The sequence below is a fragment of the Pagrus pagrus genome (genome assembly GCF_965226575.1).
Source record: "Pagrus pagrus genome assembly, chromosome: 15".
In the NCBI taxonomy this organism is placed as follows: Eukaryota; Metazoa; Chordata; class Actinopteri; order Spariformes; family Sparidae; genus Pagrus; species Pagrus pagrus.
Window position 1 is genome coordinate 26294789 of NC_140199.1, and position 20135 is coordinate 26314923.

Below are 20135 nucleotides of genomic sequence, written 5' to 3' on the forward strand. Positions count from 1 at the left end.
TAAAATGCAAGCGATGCCTTGTATATAGGGCTTCTAGCAATGCCTAATTTGCAATCCGTTTCATTGCTTAGTCTTTTGAGGAATAAAGCACATGAAACAACACTTATACAGCCATAAAGGCTAACAATCATCTGATCTTGACAAGCTGATTTGATGGACTAGTGCAGTGCCCGCTTAGAATGAACCTGTTCGTTTGCTTGGCCTCTGGTTTTGCTGATTGTAGCTTTCTTGAAAACCACTTATCTAAACTACTACACACTCCACTTGTTAGGTTTTGTGCAGACTTGTAGGGTCTGTGCCAGTCGGGTGCATGCTGTCTTTGGAGTGGTAGGGGGGCCAGGTGCTGGGATATTCTGTGAGTCATGTACATTTTTTCGGGGATTTGGCTTTTTGCTTGGACTGCTGAGCCTGTGTTGTCTTATGAGGTGAGGAGGGTTGCGTTTCGCTTGTGATGGTTGGGGGGGTGGAGGTGTTTTTGACCCTATTGTATTTATTTTATTAAATATAGTGTTTTATTTATGTGTTTCATTAATGGCAATGTTTCATGCCTATAGTATATTAATGATTGCATTTATTGAGATAGTGCCTTCTCAGTTCAGGCCTGCCTCTCTAATCATAAAATCACAGTGTATGAACGGTGTGAACCCGCCTGTGTGGAAATGGACTGTGCTCTCGACTTTAGTCCAGCATGCACAGGGGCACACAGATGGCCGCTGGGCGTGAACATGACAACTACATTGGTCTGAAAATAGCAATGAAAAGTGCTATACAAATAAAGTCTGATCGGTTCATTGGTTGGTTGGTTGGTTGGTTGGTTGGTTGATTGATTGATTGATTGATTGATTGATTGATTGATGGATTGATTGATGGGGGGATGTAGGGAGCAAGCAGGAATGGGCTGGGTTGCATAAGCCAATTATTTTTGACGGCACAATCGACATTTCCAACTTTTATGAATCATTTGTGTCTGATTTGTGTTTTTGTTCCTTAGTTTTTTTTTTTGTTTTTTTGCTGTGGCTGAATCCCTGACTCTTGTAAAAGTTTTACAATATCCGTCATGTAATATTATACACTCTGCAAACCAAGATGAGGTAACCAAAAACGACACTAAACTGGTTTCAACTTGTCGGGGGGAAAAATAAGGAAATTCTTTGATGTTTCAGAAAGATTAAATATGAAAGATCATACCGAATTGATGAGCCACAGTTACCTTCCATTAGAGTGACTACAGTAGGTTTTTAGGTATTGTTTTAGATATTATACTGTATGCATACTTACTTTCTAATTACTTTCAGTGAAACTTTTAAAACAGTAATTTTACATTTGACTTTTCATTCCTTTCAGTCAATTAAAATACAAAAACACTGCTCATCCTTTTTTTTTTTTTTTTTTTCCAGTTCTCAACCAGTTACAGTATTTCATAAATCCACTAATTTGGTCACTTAGGAGTCAAAAAATCCTCGGATTTGACAGGCTTTGGGAGGGTTCTCCCGGGTTTAATCAGTCAGCAATTAAAAGCTATGGAATACTGTATAAACCCGAAAGTGTTGCTGCCCTAAAGGATGAGTGTTATAGATGTGAAATAGTCTACAGAGATCTGAAGCAGTCAGTATTCTGAGGCTGTAGTTGAGTGGTCAGCGGACATTATGAAAATCATGTTAGGTTTTTTCCTGAAAGATAAATAGCATTACACAGAGGCAAATTTAGACAGCTACTGTTGTAGATATTACAAAACCTTTAATCACATAAGTATTAAGCTTCATGGAGACATACATCAACAAAACTATGCTTCTTTGTTTTAGTTTTTCCTGTTATTTGAAATAATATAACCTTCATCATCCAACAAAGCATGTTATCAAAAAGCAACACAGCTCTAAAATAACACTTAATGCATTATTTATTTTCTACCACCAACCTTTTACATTCTGAAAGAATAAAACAGCATGCTGAAAATCTTTCTTTAAGAGAGACATGTATTAAATGGAGACCTATCTGCCTTCACAGGTACAGTTTTGGTGGAAAACATGCAGATAAATGGCCGTGCCCAAGACCCAGGCAGAACCATTTCGCTGACGCTGCTGGACAACTATCAATACTGGGTGATACTGGAACCAACAAGACAGAGGCTCTACCTCAACAGCACCGGACGAGTTCTGGACAGAGACGTGAGTAAAGGACAAAAGACAGTGATCTGTAGTTAGAACCCACTTGTGTCTTGGTGTTTTTAAAGTAAAATACTTTCCATCTCGTTTGATATGTTGCTTCTATTGTATGTGCTCATTTGTGTATTAGAGAATTTAGTTAGGTGGTGGAGAGAATACAATGAACAGATTTCAATGTCACGGTCATGATCCAGTGTTGTATATACACACAGCATCTGTTTATAATTTAATTAAACAGACTCACTTCCTACACATTTATTTTTATCAGGGCTGTTTAAATGTTCTATTTTGTCATCATTATCATTTCTAAAGGCAGATATTCAGACAATGAAGAAAGAATAAAGCATATTGTTTTTTTAAGGGGGCTCTATGTAACAATTTGTAGGAATTTACATGTATTAATCACTTTTGTATTGGCCACATGTGAGCAGATTGTAACGTGACGTGAAACATGAGACCTTCTCCGTCTCTCTCAGTTGCCTATACAAACCAGGAGGTGATTTGTTTAAGTCGTTTAATGCTGCTAGACCGTGATTTCATTGTGAAGGACTCGGGTAGGATTTCAGCAACAGTCCAAAGGATGTGTCTTTATGCACGTTCGAGTGCCTCGTCTTGGTGGCTCTTTCCTCTCCACTAACAGTAGCTAACGTTAGCTTGGAAATGGAGTCTGCTAACATAAACTTCCAATTCCACAGAGCCCCTTCATTTGGCTATTGAAAGTGTTGTGGTTATGTTTGTTAAGTAGCATTGTTAACAGTGAGCTGTGAAAGGGATCTTCATTATTTGAGTGCTTGAAAATTAAATGGTTGCAATAGGAACATTTTAAATTATTAACCATTAACCATTTTTTTAAGAAAGTTTCCCTAAAGAAGATAAATCATCTCTTCAAAAGATTATATGTCGGCAAAACTATTTATCTACTTAACTACATTATCTTCATAAAAAATGAAGTCTTATTTGATATTTTTCATGAAGATAATGTCCTTGACATTTCACAACTTTATTTGTAACTTTTTGTTTACAGTGCATCAGATCACAGGTGATGGACAACAGTAGTTACAGTACAAGTGATTATTTGAATTGCTGTGACAAAGTCAGACTTAACCTTTCTTTGAACTACAGCTGGTCATCAATGAACATATGGGATTTTACTGACTAACGGCTACATAACTTGAGCTGATGAAGACGATGAACTACACACATGGCAGAGAGTAATCAGAAACCGAGTTGTTCACATGCTGCATAATTCTGGTTCTAGCTAGCATATCCAGGTTTCTAAAATAGGAATAAGGGCTTTTGCAGGTTTCTGAATCCAGGATATGGACACATACACATAACTATACTTCAAAAACCTGATAACTCACTGTTTCTGTTGTCTCTAAGTCATTGTGATTTGCTCTTTGCTCCCTTTTTTTGTACACTATCAACTTTCTTACTTACAAGCAGTGAACAGATGATGTAATAAATCTCAGGTGATACCGTATGAATTCATTTTTTTCTAAATTTGACTGATGATAGTAATCAATCATGTGGAAATTATCAATACAATAAGGGAATTAACTTTGATTCTCACTGGATTTGAATCTTATAGTAACAGTTTAATGTCACCATCGCCCCATTTTATTAACAAACTGAATCATTCATGAGGTTTTCACTGTTGTTTAGCTACCAAGAGCAAAGATGCTAAATGTAATGAAGCAAGCAGCAGATTTTGTGGTCATTTGTTTCAGTGTTGCATGATAATTTGCCCCGAGTGCTAAACATAGTAAGTGAATAAATAAATGCAGACACTCTGCATGTAATATGTTCATTTCAGTTCTCCAAGTAAACAAGTTAACCTGCAGCAAGGGGGTTGGCACTGTGTGTTAAGTGTTGTGACCGCTGTGGGAAAGAAATTGCTCATGAAGTGTGTGATTAGATTGTATAGGCTAAGGGGAGGAAACTGTACGTGAAGCTACTAGTGGGAATAACTCAGAAATATGGCCAATTAATAAGAGACGTAACAACAGTGGGGGAGCACATGAGAGACAATCCTTTTGCAAGTGAGAGGGAGAGAGGGGGAAGGTGAAGCTGGCCTGGCTGCATTACACTATAGGGCAAAATCATTCTTACTTTTACATTCAGATTCAGTCTGAGAAGTAGCAGTGGCAAGGACACAAGCTGCTGCTGTCCAATATACATTGGAACAGATCATGGCACGAGGCCTGAAGCTCTTTGTTTGATCAGATATTTTAAAAATGTATTACATTTAATATTCAAAAAGCAAAACCAGGCTGCAGATTCCAGCTTAAAATAAAATAGCAAAAGCCCTGATGTGTTTACTCCAGTAAATTCTATTCTGGCAGTTTAATTAACAAGAGGACTGGATTTTTTTTCCCCATTCAGACTGAAGTAGAATTAGAGTTCAGTGTGAGGATACTGCCCATTAAGAAACACAGTAAAAATCAAGGTAATTTGGTTCTGATACCAAACCATGGTGGATGCTGGTTAATAGATATTTTGATAAACCTTTCTCCCCAAATTATTTTTACTTTGAACATTGTGTGTGTGTATTGCTGAGCTGGCTACGTAGTGTGTTCACTGGAAGTAACAGTGAAGGTCGCTGGAGTTTTTAGTTAGTCATCGCTGACAAAGTGCTCGTGTTAGTCTTTATAGTATTAAGAATTTTATTGCATGGAGAGAAAAAAACGTATTATTATATTATGACTGCAGTCAACTCTAACACTTCCATAACAAAAGCTAATTTCCATTAACTGTCATTGTAATGCTTAAATGACATGTCTTTCTTTTCTCTGTTCTCTCTCAGCCCCCAAATTACATCACCACCATTGTGGTACAGGTCCAGTGCACCAATGAGCTGGTTGGTACTGTCATTTTGCACGAGGTACGGATTGTTGTGAGGGACAGGAATGACAACAACCCTCACTTTCAGCAGCCACGCTACTATGTTGCAGTAAATGAGGTGAGGGAACAGCTCCTGTTTATGGTTCTGAACTGTGCTGAACTGTAATGTTGTTGCAGCATCTTTAGAATCCTTCTGAAGTTTTTCTTTATTTAAAAAATGTAGCCCGGTACCACTCCCAATGCGTCAAATACTGCAGGCTGGTCAGTGGCCCAACGCTTCTAAGTCTGACACTGTAGGTACAACTTGTGTCACTTCTTGAAGTGCTCCTCTAAGACAGTAGTATAGAGAGTGAGCACAGTCCAAGTCGGGGAGTGGTTGGGAGGGTTGATTGAGTCATACGCATGACTTTCCTCCAGGAGAGCAGGGTTCTGTCCTATCTGTGATCAAGAGTTTTGTTTTGTTTTTTTTTATTTGTGTTAATTGAGTTCATTAAGTAACACAAGTGCCATGACTGATTGTAGCTATGTTAAAGGACCTATTTGGAAGAAAAGTTGATTTATGAGTCTCATTCCCAACTCTGATGTCGCTCTGGGTTTCCCAAGTTTTTGTGCCTAACTTAACAAAATGTTTTTTGTGACTAAACCTAAACAAATCACCACTGTTTCACAATGTCCACAACAGTCCAAAAGTCATAACATGTCATATGTGAACTGTGTGTCAGCAAGCCTTGTTTGAAAATGTAACTGAACGTTTCATATGTATTATGGTTAACTTGACTTGTGGAGCCCAGCTGCCACTGACCAAGCTGCTGAATGATGAATTGGGAGTGAGAACATGTTGAAAAATGAGCTAATCCTGTGAGAACTGGTGCAGCCTTTGTATTGGTTTCAGCCTAATTTTATTGGGTCCACAAAGAAGGGTGTAGTGACATGCAACAGAAAGTTTAATCGATACTATTAGTGGAGTTGCCAAAAGTGTGAAGTTTTCAAATTCCACAAATAATTGCTTTGCATTTGTGGTGAAAATTGACTATCAAAATGGTTCTCAAGGATCAAATTAAGTCAACTAGTTTCCAGTTAACAATTTAATGTTTTAGCTTTGTCCTTTACAGCATCTTTTTTCCTCACACTGTGGATTTAGTGCACCAAGTGGTACTTCCCTGTAAGATATAACATGTATTTGTTGTATTTCCTGAAGTTTGTACATTGACACGTATGTATTCATGCAAACTGGCAGATCAGGAGAGGAATTCAGAGACTTTAGTGCAGCCTTCCTCTGCATAAATATCTTGTGAGCACCAGGGCGGCCCTTCTCTTCTAAAACAACCCTGCAATGCTTCAAGAGAGTTCATCAGCATGTGTTTTGAGATTAGAAGATAATTCCCTGCTGAGTTCTAGACAACCACAACTTTAGTCTCCGTTATTCACACCTCTTGTACATTGCGTGTTGGAAGTTCCTGTCACAATGTGTTATCACAGCCATATGCAGCTGGCCCAACAGTATAGTGAGTCATTCTCCATTGCTGTCAACGTCTCCCCTGAACAAGCTCTCCTGCCCACTGCCTGGTCCTGTGGACTTTGCTGAGGGCTCTGGGGAACAGCAGTGGTTCTCATACTTACTTTTTGTTATTCTGTCAGCACTGCGCGTAAGCCTTCAGCTGCTGACTGCAACATTTTCCCCTTTTGATTTTTTTCCCCTTTCTTTTTGTATACTAATGGGCTGGAGTGGCAACACTAATAGCTGTACGCATGAGCTCTCGGCTGTGAGTAGATGTTGTACTCGTAGGGGTCTGTTTGAGCTGTTGACTTTTCTTTTTCTCCACTGTCGTATTTTCCTCCAGCTCACACCAGTCGGAACGACCATTTTTACCGGCTTCTCAGGAAATAACGGCGCCACGGACATTGACGACGGACCCAATGGACACATAGAGTACAGCATCCTTTACAACCCCAATGATCCGGTATATGGACAAGTCACGCCATGATAAACACCCTCTGCACTATTGTAAATTTCTTCCACAATCATGACTTATTGCTCACACCCTCCCTCCTTTCTGTCTTATCATATCGACTCTCTCTCTGTTTCAGGAATCTAACAGCACAGTGGGTGTCGCAAACACTCTTTCGGGACACATTATTCTGGCGGAGAGGCTGAACTATGAGGAGAGAACTCGCTATCTGGTTTTGGTGCAAGCCAATGTGAGTGAGCTAAACTGCACAAGCACAATGACTGCAAGTGTTGAGACCAGTAAGGTTTCAATATGTACAGATTATCAATAGGACCTGATTTGGAGATTTAGTTTGAGGTCGTCTACCTCAACACAGACACAGTTCTAAGTGCCACTTAACTAAAGATGTGAAATAAAATCTCAAGATGTCCTTTTTTTGGTAGCAGCTGCTGTATTCTCAAATTTATCCTTCGGAGCATGGAATTTGAACACACAGAACCAACCTGTTTTTTTTCTTTGTCTGAGTGATTTTTCAGATCTTTCAGATATCTGAGGGGGCAGATGCTTTAAACATGTAGTCAATAGTTTTCTGTTAATCCTTAACCTTCATTATTTCTATTCTTGAGTGCCATCTTAATGATATATATGTATATTCTTTTCAAGCTCAGTTCCACCAATCCTAAGAGGGATGCTAAATGACCTGATCTTTAGATTTCTCCATCGGTGTAAGGACTTTGCATAAACAAGTTCTTTTAAATCACATTTAGCAAATACTAATCTACAGAATCCTCACAGTCAGCGATATTAGGCTGAGAGGATTGAAACCTCCAGTGTTTCATTTACTACTTACTTTTTATTTATTTCTTATTAAAAAGAGGGATTAAAGCTGTCTTTGAGACGTTCTGAGATAACTGTTTGTACTCTGTATATTTCAGAGCAGCTTTGCAGATCAGAGTAGTTTTAATTATAGATTCTACTCGAGGGAGGGCACTTTCCTTCACACCCTCACGGGGAAACATGAAAATATTGTAAAACAAGTAATCCTAATGGTGCTGCTATGAATTATAATGAAGGCATTTTATGGTATTTCTCTGGTCTTTACCTTTAGCCATTAGGCAGCAAATGTCTGGGCCACTGCGAAGCCACTGGCCAAACTGTGAAGCTGAATTTTCACTTAGAGAAGCACCCAGGCTTGAATCACAGAGTTCCCAATTCCTATATGGGCAGTGCTGAATGATTGAAAGCCGTAATGTATGAAAGCTGAGAGTCTCGATGTACAGAACCTCCCTATCACTGATTACATAAATACTCGACCGAAGCAGTGGTCGAATCTTACACTCTATGCTATAAAATGCAAGAGGTGAAAAACTGCAGGACAGACAATCATTTAGCATACAACCCATTTCCTATTCCCTCCATTTCCTGCATGAGGGAGCAAAAGACTCTACCCTTTAGCCTGGCAAGAGGTCCTCCAGGGAGATTTCATTTTCTCCTGCAAGAGGACGTCAGAGTAGGGAGAGAAAGAAGATGTGGTATTTACCAGAACTCTGTGCCGCTTGTGTCAAGAGTTCAATTACACTGACAGCACGAATCTTTGAAGTGCTGTGCTGCTCTCTTCTCAGGGTACCACTTTGGGAAGCAACGGTACCACAAGGGGGAATCTTTGTGGATAACTGCTGTAAAGATGTGTTTTATTGCCAAGAATAATTTTCTTAAGAAGGAAAGGTTCAGTGGAATGTAGATGATGAGCGCTGTTCCATCTGGTGTGAAGTGGTCTGATGTTGAACATATTGTTTGCATCATAACATCTTTTCTATTTAAATACATGGAGAAGTAGGAGCCTTTTTACAAGTACCAGTTGACAAGCTCTCTGTCGAAGATATGTTGTATAATGTAGCAAAGCACAGACCAAATCATGTAATAAAGTTAAAATGAATTTATATTGAAATAAACCAAACCATTTGATTTGTTGCTTCAGTGCTGTTGTATGCTTCAAAATTGGTAATTCTCACTTCTGTGCTGGTTCCTTGACCCCGTCTGTATTTCAACTGCTCGTCCCCTCTCTTGATTGTTGAAGGGCTACTATCACTGAGAGCTGCTTCTTGTCTCTTTTTCATTTCTCAGAACTTTAAAAACTGAAAAATTATGGTTCAGTCCGTTATTATGTATGTTTTTACATTACATTATTACATAAATTACATTTCAATTTATTTAAAAATAGAGTTTGAAAACTGGATTGATATTTGAATATTTGAGGGTGAGGATCTTTTAACACAGCGGTCCCCAACCTTTTTTGCACCACGGACCAGTTTCATGTAAGACATTACTTCACGGACCGGCAATGGAGGGATTACGCGGAAATAACATACAATAATTAAACGAGCATATTAACAAACAAGATTTGCAGTTGACTTGAACATACTTTTAAGGCCACTGTCATTTGCAATCTCCAGCAGTTGATCCTCTTCCAGCGAAGACATCCTCGATGCATCAGGCATGTTTACAAATGGGTCCCTGATCCATTTCTTCGCACGTCGTGGGTCATTTGTTGTTGGGAAGTAACGCTCAAACTCTTTTTGAAAGCATCTTGCACCAGGTGGGAGAATGAGGGCCCAGGCTCAGTCTCTTCCAAAATCCCTGCTAATGTTTGAAAAAAATGTCCTTCTGTCCACTCGCCGTCCCCACAGCTCCAGTTTGGCTTTGAATGCAGCCACTTTATCAGCCACTTGATAAACCCGTATTTTAAGTATGGCTCCTGATATTTTCTATTAAATGTAGCTTTCTTTTTCTTGGCAGTCGTAGGCTCTTCTTCTGTCTCATCATTGGGCCTTTACTCGGTAGCTCTCCAAAGATGTGTTTTCTACTCATTTTAGCTTGTGGGCTTAATTTTTTTGGTATAACATGTCTGAAACAGGAACGTGTCAAGCGCGTCAAGAGGAACAGAGTGTGATCATCAATAAATGTATTAAAAATTAATGATTTATTCTTTCTGTGAGGCCCGGTACCAAATGACCCGGTCTGCGGCCCGGTGGTTGGGGACCACTGTTTTAACACACGATTTCAAGAATCCTTGAAAACTCTTTCTTACAAAAAGGGTTCTTCAGAAGCAAATGGTTTTAGGTAAAACCTCCTTCCCTTCAGAAAGACCCCTTTTGGAAACAATATTTCTAAGTGTGGCAGACCTTGTTTTGATACAGTGTCATAAAAATAATAGGTCACTTAATTTACTACATTACATTTTTCAACAATTTAACAACTAGACTCCCGCAGCATGAGGGTAGGTGGACTCTGTGTTTATGTCACTCATGCTTGGTGCTCAAACGCAGTCGAGGTTGAACAGAGTTCACCTGATGTTAAACTTTTAATAAGAAGATGGCGACCATGCTATCATCACCATCTTGTTACTGCTGGTTACATTCATCCAGATGTAGATTTAAAATATGCACTACAGAATTACTTTCCGAGTGTACACATCTTTATGTATATAAATGTATATGTTCTATGTTTGTGTAGCATGAATGACCTACAGTACAAACCCTCATTTCATTATGTGTGTTCTATAATGACAAATACATGACCTTGTTACCTTCTAATGTAATCAATGTGTTCCAGTATGTTTTTGCACAGAATTATTTATAATATATGCTAAAGAACAGCTGTACAGATCTGTCATGGTTTTAACATATTATATTGATTTTAGGTCAAGCAGTGTGCAGCCTGAGTGCACAAAGCAGCAAATCATGTGGGAGTTTGAAGGTTGATATTTGTTCATCTTCCAGGACCGCGCTCCGTATCCCCCCAACAGACGAACTGCTACCACGACGCTAACTGTCGACGTTCTGGATGGAGATGACCTTGGTCCCATGTTCCTGCCTTGTGTTTTGGTGAACAACACCCGCGACTGCAACCCCCTCACCTACCGCGTTGCCATCCCTGAATTCACTGAACCGGTAAGAACGAGGCAGACAGGCAAGTGTGAACACAGCGCTGCTCCACAAGGTCATTTTACCAGAACTCCTCCTGTTAATAGTATGTGCATATTTGGATTTTCATGCACGCTGGTTGTGTTTTTATCTCTCATGCGTGTGTGCATGTGGTTTATGCCCCATATTTCAGATTTGTGACAAAGTTTTGCTTTGTGTCAACACCAACGTTAAATGTGAATCCATGCCACACCTGTTAAGTAGCATAATTGTCTGCTTGCACTTTGCCTCCACGCCTGAAGGCACACTAAGCTTTGCTGTTTTGTCTAGGCATGGTAATTCCAGGGGCATTTTCTGGTCTGTTGGACCAGCAATTAGAGCTGAAGGCTGAGTTGACCTGGGATGACAGCTAAACACCACTGGAGTTCATAAAAGCAAGAAAAATACCAAGGGAGAGGGTGTGGAAGCTGTGAAGTTGAACGAGTCTGAGGTGCAGAAAACCAATAGATACAAACACATCTATGTCTTGAAGAAATTAATATCTACTGTGTATTTTTATGCATGAAAAGATCATTAGAATGAACTGAGCTGAGGTGAACTGTGCTGTATTATTGAATTGGAATCGACCAGACTGGACTAGCCAAAAACCATTTCAGAAGTCTGTCTTCTCATTCATGTGCACTTAAAAATTGAGCTTGACAGTTTGTTCTTGATCTTCGGAGCAGCCGTTGGCAAAAGATTCTCAACACAAGGTCGACTAATGCGCTTGTTCTGGAGGTTTAACCCTTGTAACAGTCAACATCATCGGCAGTCTGGACTAGGCTGGGAGTGAACTGTATTGAATTGAATTGGATTGGAGTAGTCTGGATTGGATTTGATTGGATTTACGGGACTGGACTGGATTGGTGTCGGCATTGTGGCGTCCTCAGAGCAAAAAGGTTTGAATCTCAGCCCAGCTCCTTTCTGTGTGGAGATTGTTTGGCTGTTTTCCGTGTCATTACGGCTGCTCCGGTTCCCTCCCACAGTCTAAAGACGCAGTACACGAGGTGTGAATTAGAAACTCTAACTCGCCCAAAGGTGTGAATGTTATTGTCTGTGTTTTCGCTCTTGACAAACTAAAAGTCTGATAAGTTGAAGACCTGCCATTAAAATTATTTTCACACTTCACACTTTCTTTGTTGAGGTGTATGTGGTTAAGTGTTTCAGTTTTTCTAACAAGTGGAATCGCTTAGTTCTTTAGTTGTTTTCCGTTTAATAGGTAATAAGGATGGCAAACCAGCTTACTTTTGAATTACAGCTATGAAGTAGTGTTTGAAAAAGACTGCATCAAGTGTGGGTTTTAAGTGTACTGGGTAGAAATGTTTCAAACATGTGAGTCGAACTAAATTGACTTGATCTGATCCGAGACGAAGAGAGAGATTAGATAACATAGAAGCCTGTGATAATGGCACAGTGGGAGATGCATTGATTGGTAGAAAGATCAAAAGTTATGGATTGAGGCCTTTACAGCACTGCATGTGGTGTGTGTCTGCACAATTGGTTGGGATCAGCCACAGTGGGTCATACTTGTTTGTCCAGACTTTCCATTTTGAGTTTGCCCATGCAATGTATAATTTATGATGAAAGGTTTGCAGACTGCTAAGTATGCAGGACCTGGGAGCACCACCTACACAAACCAGAGCTTTTTCATTAGTGTGAGAAAATGTTGGCCTTCCTCCCCGTCTCAACTCGTTCTCCCCTCTCTAAACACTGAATGGTTTCAGCCAATCAAATTAACAATACTACCAATAAAACTGGGTAGTATCAATGATTCAAATATTTCAAGTTTTAATACAATAATTCAGGTGTTTTAAGTCTCTTTCATAACATTTACCTTCTTTTCTCCTTTTTTTTCTTTCTTCAAACAGTGTACAGTTTAATTTCGCAACAGTTTTTTGAGGAATGGCCCATATTAGCTTTGCCATTTTCAGTTAGTTTTTTGCTGGTGCCTGACTTTTCTGCAGTGTAATTATGCTGCTAACATATCCGTCCACGGGGAGATTTGTCTTCCCATAATTGATGAGTGTATTGTAATTAATCACAATGGCTAGACAGGCATTATTAAGTTGATCTGTATTTATTTTTTGCCCTGGGGGGATATAATGTGGGCTCTGGAGTCCCCTGGATAATGACTGCTGGAGGAGGGTATTATAGCTAATCATCATTGTGCAGAGCTAGGGGGATTTGATTTAGCGCACCTCCAGACATTGTAAAAGCGAGAGGGCTGGTTAGGGAGGGGTGTAAGGATTACTCCAGAGCTGAGGGATATAAATATACCCCCTCAGGGAGGGATTCTTCCTGCCAGGGAGCTGTTAGCCATGTGTCTGTCTATGCTAAGGAAGTTTAGCTCAGGCCTCTTTAGCATACTTGCACATACTGTATGAGCCATATGGAGGTCTTTTGCATGAGAAGAGGTTTTCATAAATGTGATGCGCTAAACATATTCCCACTTAGCCATATGCTGGTGCAGGAGTGTAGTGCTAAAGCTGTGTAATTAGTGCTGATGGTGTCTGAGTATGCATGAGCAGGGAAAGTAGCCTACAGCACCACAAACAGATTATCCTTGATGTGAAACTCTATCATGGCATATTTAGGAGCATGCTCGTGTGGAATAGATTTAATAGCACCGGCTTATTAATTAAATACCCTAATAATTGGCCAGTGTTATGGATTTGATCAGTGGTGGAGGAAGTATTCAGACCTTTCAGTAAAAGTATTTAAGTATAATTAAGTTTATGATAAAAAACAAAACACAAACATTATTATCATTATATGAAATTATTTAAATAATTAAAGAGGAGAAGCAGCAAATCATTACTTTTGTGAAGCTGGTATCTTAAAAAGGTTTTTACATAAAAATGACCAAACGGTTATTAAAATCCAGTCAACTGATAAAACGACTACTGATTTGTATGGGAATAATGTAACCCAAATGCAAACACTCAGAGGCAGGCAGGTGAAAGAACAAAAGGCAAAAAGCTCAGAACCAATGTCCAACAAACCAAGATCCGAAATGTGATTAACACAACAGCTGACAACAGGTAGAATCAAGAAAAAAACAGTTACACAAATGGAAGACAAACCATAAAGTCATGGGGAACAAATCCAGAACACAGGGAAGACATGAGGACCAGGGAACAGGCACAGGAGATGCACAAAAACAAAAGAACTGACCAAGAGTAGTGACACCGGCTTAAATACAAAGGGACTAACTAACAAATGAAACACAGGTGAACCAGAGAACGGGTGGGTAAAGGACAAAAAGAGGATGTGAAAGGCAGTTGATTGTTTCAGCTATACTTGTATCAACTATTGGTTAGTTTAATTTCAAGCTCTTATGTTTGTTTTGTTTATGTATGTTCTTCACACAAAATCTATAATGTCACTAGTAATTAAAGCTGCCAAATAATTGTACTGCAGTAAAAAGTACAATATTTTCCTCTGCAGTGTAGTAGGGTGGAAGTTAAAAGTAGCATTAAAAATGACTTGAGTACAAGTACCTCAAATTTGTACTTAAAGAAGTATTTCACCTTTGGAAAGATGGCCCTCGCATAACACTGGACTGTCTATAAAGTAGAAAGACACAAATATTTCTAAAATGGGTGCTACATGGCCGTGGTTTTCCCTTTTCTTAAATGTAGAAAACCTACAAAAAACAGAATGCACTGCGCATATAGCGAGCTGGGCAGTGCCTGCTTTTTGCTTGTTTGCTGTTAAAACAGGACACAGCATGGTGGCTGGATGGAAACAAGCTATACACTACAATATATTTTTGAAAACATTTTAGGTGATAAATAGACAGTAAAGAGGACCATGGCTTTGAATTGATCAGCACTACCTTGTTTTCCCAATACATAAATAATCTGGCGGCCATTTCTGGTTTACAAACTTTTGTTATTTCAGCTGAACAGTATGCTAAAATACTGTATGTTTCTGAACATATTTAAGAAATTAAAAAAAGAACCAGTGCAGTCCCCAATCTCCCTCTTTCTTGATCTGACCATATTCTTTGATAAACTCTTCTGCTGTTTAGTGTAACTACTAGGACAAACGTGCTGCAAGCACACATGGTAGCAGCCTCGGCAATCAGAGGCACTAGTGCAATCTAAGCAGAGCACTACGTGGAGATGAGACTGAGGCACAAACAGGAATTAAGCATCAGCAGGTGGAGCAAGCTTCGAGAATAGCCAATCACAGCAGCCATTCACAGCAGCTCCCTCTCAAAGCAGAAAACAGTTTAATGTGACATGAGGAGAGTCCAGCGGAGTTTCTCTATATTGAATGCTGTTTTTACCTGAAGGAGTTACATGTAGTATACAACGCAAGGATCCTACAGCAGCGAAAATGTAAAAAATATAGCACACCAAATGTGTTTTCCGGGGCAGATGATGTCCTCTATAAGCGGAACTTTCCGTGTCATAAGACACTGTACTTCCTGTCACTGCATAATGACAACAAACAAAGTTATTTTGGGAGACAATATCTGTGCAGCTATAGGCTACAATTACACAGTCAACAGGAAATTAAAAAAAAAATGGATTTGCATCTGATTGTTTTGCTGTGTTGTTGACTGACTCCTGCTCCCCTTGTTGCAGAGCAAACTGAACCCACTCAATGTGACCCCACCAATCCGGGCCGTAGACATGGACAGAAACATACAGCCCCCGTCAGACAGACCTGGCATTTTTTACTACATCCTGGTTGGTAGGTTCTTCACGCATCTACATTGATTTTACCCATGTTATTTGCTTTGGCTCGTTCAGTATGCCATGACTTGACTTCTAAGTTTATTCCGGTGTTCTGTCAATCTTCTGTGAATATTCTTGTTTTTTATCGCAGGTCATCCAGCCACATATCCAGAGTACTTCTCCCTGAACCGAACCACTGCAGAGCTGCGTGTTCTGCAGCCTGTCAGCAGGGACTTGTATCAGAGGTTCACGCTCATCATCAAGGTACACAATGACATTCAGTTGGACTTCTGAACTGTTACACCAGCAGAATCAGTGCTTGTTGTCTTTTATTAAAAAGGACATACTATGAAAACCCACACATTTTTATTTAAGACATCCCAGTCACTTTTTTGTAGGCTGCCTATGGGATTCAATGAGCCATCCAGTTTTTGGCCTTCTTTTTTCATAAGGTTGACTCACATTAGAACAATACTGCTACCTGTAGGAAGATCTGCCATTCTTTTTCTTGTAAGCGCCAGACCACTAGCCCTAGCATTATGTTGAAGGTGAGCTTTTTGCCATGTTTCATGTTGTCATATCAGGTGTTAGCATTTTGTTTGGCTAATGTGGCTTTTCCCTGTTTGAGATAATGTTGGCCAACTGTTGTAATGTTGAGAGACATTTAAGGGTAACTGTGTGAATGTCAAGCCTCATTTGAATCCAACTAAATAAGGAGTAGTAGAATTGATGCTGGTAACTGTGTTTTTCATGTCAGTAACATCACTGTAGCCCCAGCTCACCTAGCCTTAGCTTCCTTGTCATACAAAGCCCGTTTTGCTCCGGGATCCTCACCAGTATGTTCGTGTGTGTTGCTGCTGTGTGTAAATATACTTGGTAGACAAGCCCTGGAGATAATGATATACAGTAGGTATGTGTGAAAAAGAAATGGTCAAACTGGAATTTATTTGGTTGGCAGCTATGTTTAACTTTATACTGCCAGGGCATGTGGGTGTCTTCCCAATTACTGTCATGATTTTTAAATAGGCACACTATCTTAATCACCTTTTATTGGGAATCGTCTGAAAACTTCAGAGCGACATAGTGCGTTCCTGTAACCAAAGTAACCCACTATGCTGTGGTGCAGAGGAGAGGGAGAGACGTTTGTCTGTCTGCGTGCTGTCAGTGTGAAACTTGTTTATGGCTGTGAGAACATGGAGGTGAAAAGTGATAATTGGGTTGCTGAAAAGCTTCACATGGGTTATACTGTACAGGCATGAACAATTTGATATGTAATGCAATATACAAATATTATTTTCAGGCCCGGAAAAAGGTTTTGGAAAAAAAAAATTAATTAAAAAAATCCAGAAATGCTTTACCGCAGATCAAGGAGTATTTATCATCACTCGTGTATTATTGAAATGACTCAATATGGAAGCAAACAATCAATCCGCTTTCAGCCTCCACTCACTACAGTATAGGCTAGTAGTACGTTGTCTTACCTCGGGCAAAGTCCATTCTGGTGTAGCATTCTGAAAGGATTGACAGGACTTCTGTGTCCACTGTGGGTCAGCTGTGAACTGAAGGACTCACTGAGTCTTCTTTTGTCTCCTGTGATTTAACAGACAGATATTGAGCCATTTGAGTCCTTATTTTTTGAGTAACAGCTTCATATATGCTTTATGAAATGCATCTTACTCTCTTGTACCCATGTGTGGAATCTTTATTCTTGTGTCTCGCTGCTTTTTTTTTACATTATTGAAAGAGATCCCTGTACAATAGCTTATCAGCACCACAGTGAAAACGTTCTTTGGTTCCATTCATATGAAGTTATTTCCACTATGTCTACAGTGTTGTAAACTGCCTTTCATAAGAACTCAGTATGTCTAGGTAATTATCACACAAAATACCATTATCATTACATTAAATGTGACTATATTTACATATATATATACATTTATATTCATCCTTGAGTGGATTCCGCAGGATGTGAGCCAGATTAATTCAGCAAAAGAAGCAGAGACACACCACAGCCGCTCTGCTCATGTGTCCAGTGGATTTGGACATAAAAGTAGGCCTCATGCTGTGAGTTCCGATAGCTCCCACGTTGCAAAGCACGGTCGTTGGTTGAACAGGCTGCTGCTGTTTGCAAAGCAGCTTCCGCTCCTCAGGGCGAGGAGACCCACTCCAGGCTGTCACCAAACAAACTACAGTGTAAGATGCTGTTCTCCAGAACTCAGCACTGAAATTGGATAATACGATCGTATTATCACAATACACTTCCACTGACAGTTGATAAGATGATATTGAATTATCCCCAATTCCTCTCGTATCTATACTGTACAGTATAATATCCTCTGATTATCTTCACCAGGCTTCAGTAGGTTGTAAAATATTGATTTTCCTGCTGCCTCTGCATTTTACTACTTTAGTAAAACATCTTAATTCTGCACCCATATTTTTTATGTGCTTCTGCCACATTAAGTTCAACTCTATAACTTAAGCATGCACCTTTACCCACTCCACCTAGATAACCTCAGTCCTGAAGGCCATTAACCTTATCTTTAGCTGCTTTGGAGATGGGGATGAAAAAGATGTTATGATTTATGGACTTCGCAGGAGGATAGGCTGCTGCGCTCTCATGAATCCTAATTTGAGCCAAGTCAGGGATTGCCTCTGTGCTGCTGGTGCAGAGCAGCAGTGCAGATGAACCTTCCCTCCATCCACCCATCACTAACCTCTAGACACCTCTGAGCGCTGCGTGCCCTGCTGTTTACCAGGATGGCTGGGGAGCACATGAGATGAGAGGAAGAGCTGATTTCCACATGAGGAAGGAAGCGAGGGGAGATTGATCATATTAGAGGCATTTTGCATGTCTTCGGGAGGATGGTGCATAGCTAGAGGAAGGGAGACAGTTCAAAGTGGGAGCAGGAAAAGACCAACATAGATAGAGAGATGTGTGTGTGGAGGATGGTTGGAGCCTTATCTACCTGAGTCATAGAGAGGGGGAGGAAACCATTGCTCAAGGACTCAGAGGGGTAGGAAAGTGAGAATTAGACTTTGCTATCTCGGGAATGCTCCGGTGCAGCACAGTATGTGGTGTACATAGCTAATGCTTTTGGAGGTTTAAAGCATATTTTTAGAAACACACATTTGTTGCTCTTTAAAAGTCATGATTGAACTTAATGGAACCATATCCACCAAGATGACTAGGATGAAATGAAGACAAAGGCAGATGGGGAGAAGACGTCTGGGTAGATGGGGAAAGGAAAACAAAGAGATGCGGTATGACGCTTTAAGGATGATGGAGTCTGGACAGGAGAATCAAGACTGACTGATGAACAGTGACTTTTGGTAGCGGCAAATCTCCTGCAGGCCTGTGTGTTGTAGCAGTGGAGCGCAGGTCATTTAGCACTGCCTCCCAGAAATAGGGACATCGCTAAAGAGCCAAATCACCAGGGAACACTGTAATCCTACACCATGTCTTTCCCCCTCTTTGTCAAAAATTGTGTGTGTGAAAGTCAAGCAAAAAGAGATCCAGACACACACACACGCATTGTCTGTAAATGACAGCACTTTTCCCTCAGGTGTTTGTGTGAGCAGATTGGATCTTTGGGTCAGCACAGTGTGGGTGTTCCTTATTATCGCTCAGATAAGAGAAAAGGCTTGACGGTTTTCGAGAAAGAAAGTCTGGCATAACATTGTGTTGGCAATAAAAACAGCTGTGAAACTCAACTGGATGTAGGGCTGCAATTAACCATTAGTTTCAATATTGATTAAAGCTGCTGTAAGCATTTTTTTTTTTTTTTTAAATAAATGTTAAAAAGCTCAATAACCATAACAATAATCACTGTTGCAGAGGGTTAGATCAGTAACCCATGTCTCTCCTCCCCCTGCTCATGCAGTAAAAGAGAAAAGACATTTTCTGGTATCCCTGCTCACTTTATCCAATCAGGACAGAGAACTCCATAAAGAGATGGTCCTGAGAGCAGGATCCTCCTGTTTACCAGCAATGGTGGAACAAGATCAGCTACCAATTCTTGCACTCCTGGTGACGACTTCTACTACCAAGAAAAACGCTCGAAGAAAAGAAAGAGGCAAAGAGAGCTGCCTCGGAAAAACAATAGGAATCCTGCAAGTGTGGCGATGTGGGACTACTCACTGGACAGGAAGTTAGCTAAAACAATGACAACGCTTTCACCAGCTTTAATGTGCAGATTATTTTCTGGGTAAATCAGCAAATCGTTTGGTTTATAAAATGTCAGAAAATGGTTAAAAAAATAAAAAAAAAATGTCCATCACAGTGTCTCAGCTTTCAAGGTGATGTCTTTAGGTGTCAGTCCATGCACAAAGATATTCATTTTAATAGAATATAAAACGGAGAGTGGCAGGAAACCTCCATATTTGATGAGCTGAAAACAACATTTTCTGCCATTTTTGCATGAAAAATTGCAGTTAATCAATTATCCAAATAGTTGGTGATAGTTTTTGTCAATTGTCTAATTGTTGCAGCTCTAACTGGGAGTGCCAAAACTGCAAGTATGTAGTCTG

The 20135-nt window shown here is 39.9% G+C and overlaps 1 protein-coding gene across 1 annotated transcript in view; it reads left to right on the plus strand.

Moving 5' to 3' along the window:
• LOC311270927 (protocadherin-15-like) overlaps positions 1–20135 on the plus strand; it is a 256820-nt gene that overhangs the window by 125622 nt on the left and 111063 nt on the right. Inside the window, exons 6-12 of the mRNA XM_084376191.1 lie at positions 2005–2165; positions 4969–5124; positions 6848–6967; positions 7095–7205; positions 10735–10905; positions 15513–15621; positions 15757–15869. Of these exons, the coding sequence (XP_084232317.1) occupies positions 2005–2165; positions 4969–5124; positions 6848–6967; positions 7095–7205; positions 10735–10905; positions 15513–15621; positions 15757–15869 (941 nt within the window). The remainder of the gene's footprint in view (positions 1–2004; positions 2166–4968; positions 5125–6847; positions 6968–7094; positions 7206–10734; positions 10906–15512; positions 15622–15756; positions 15870–20135) is intronic.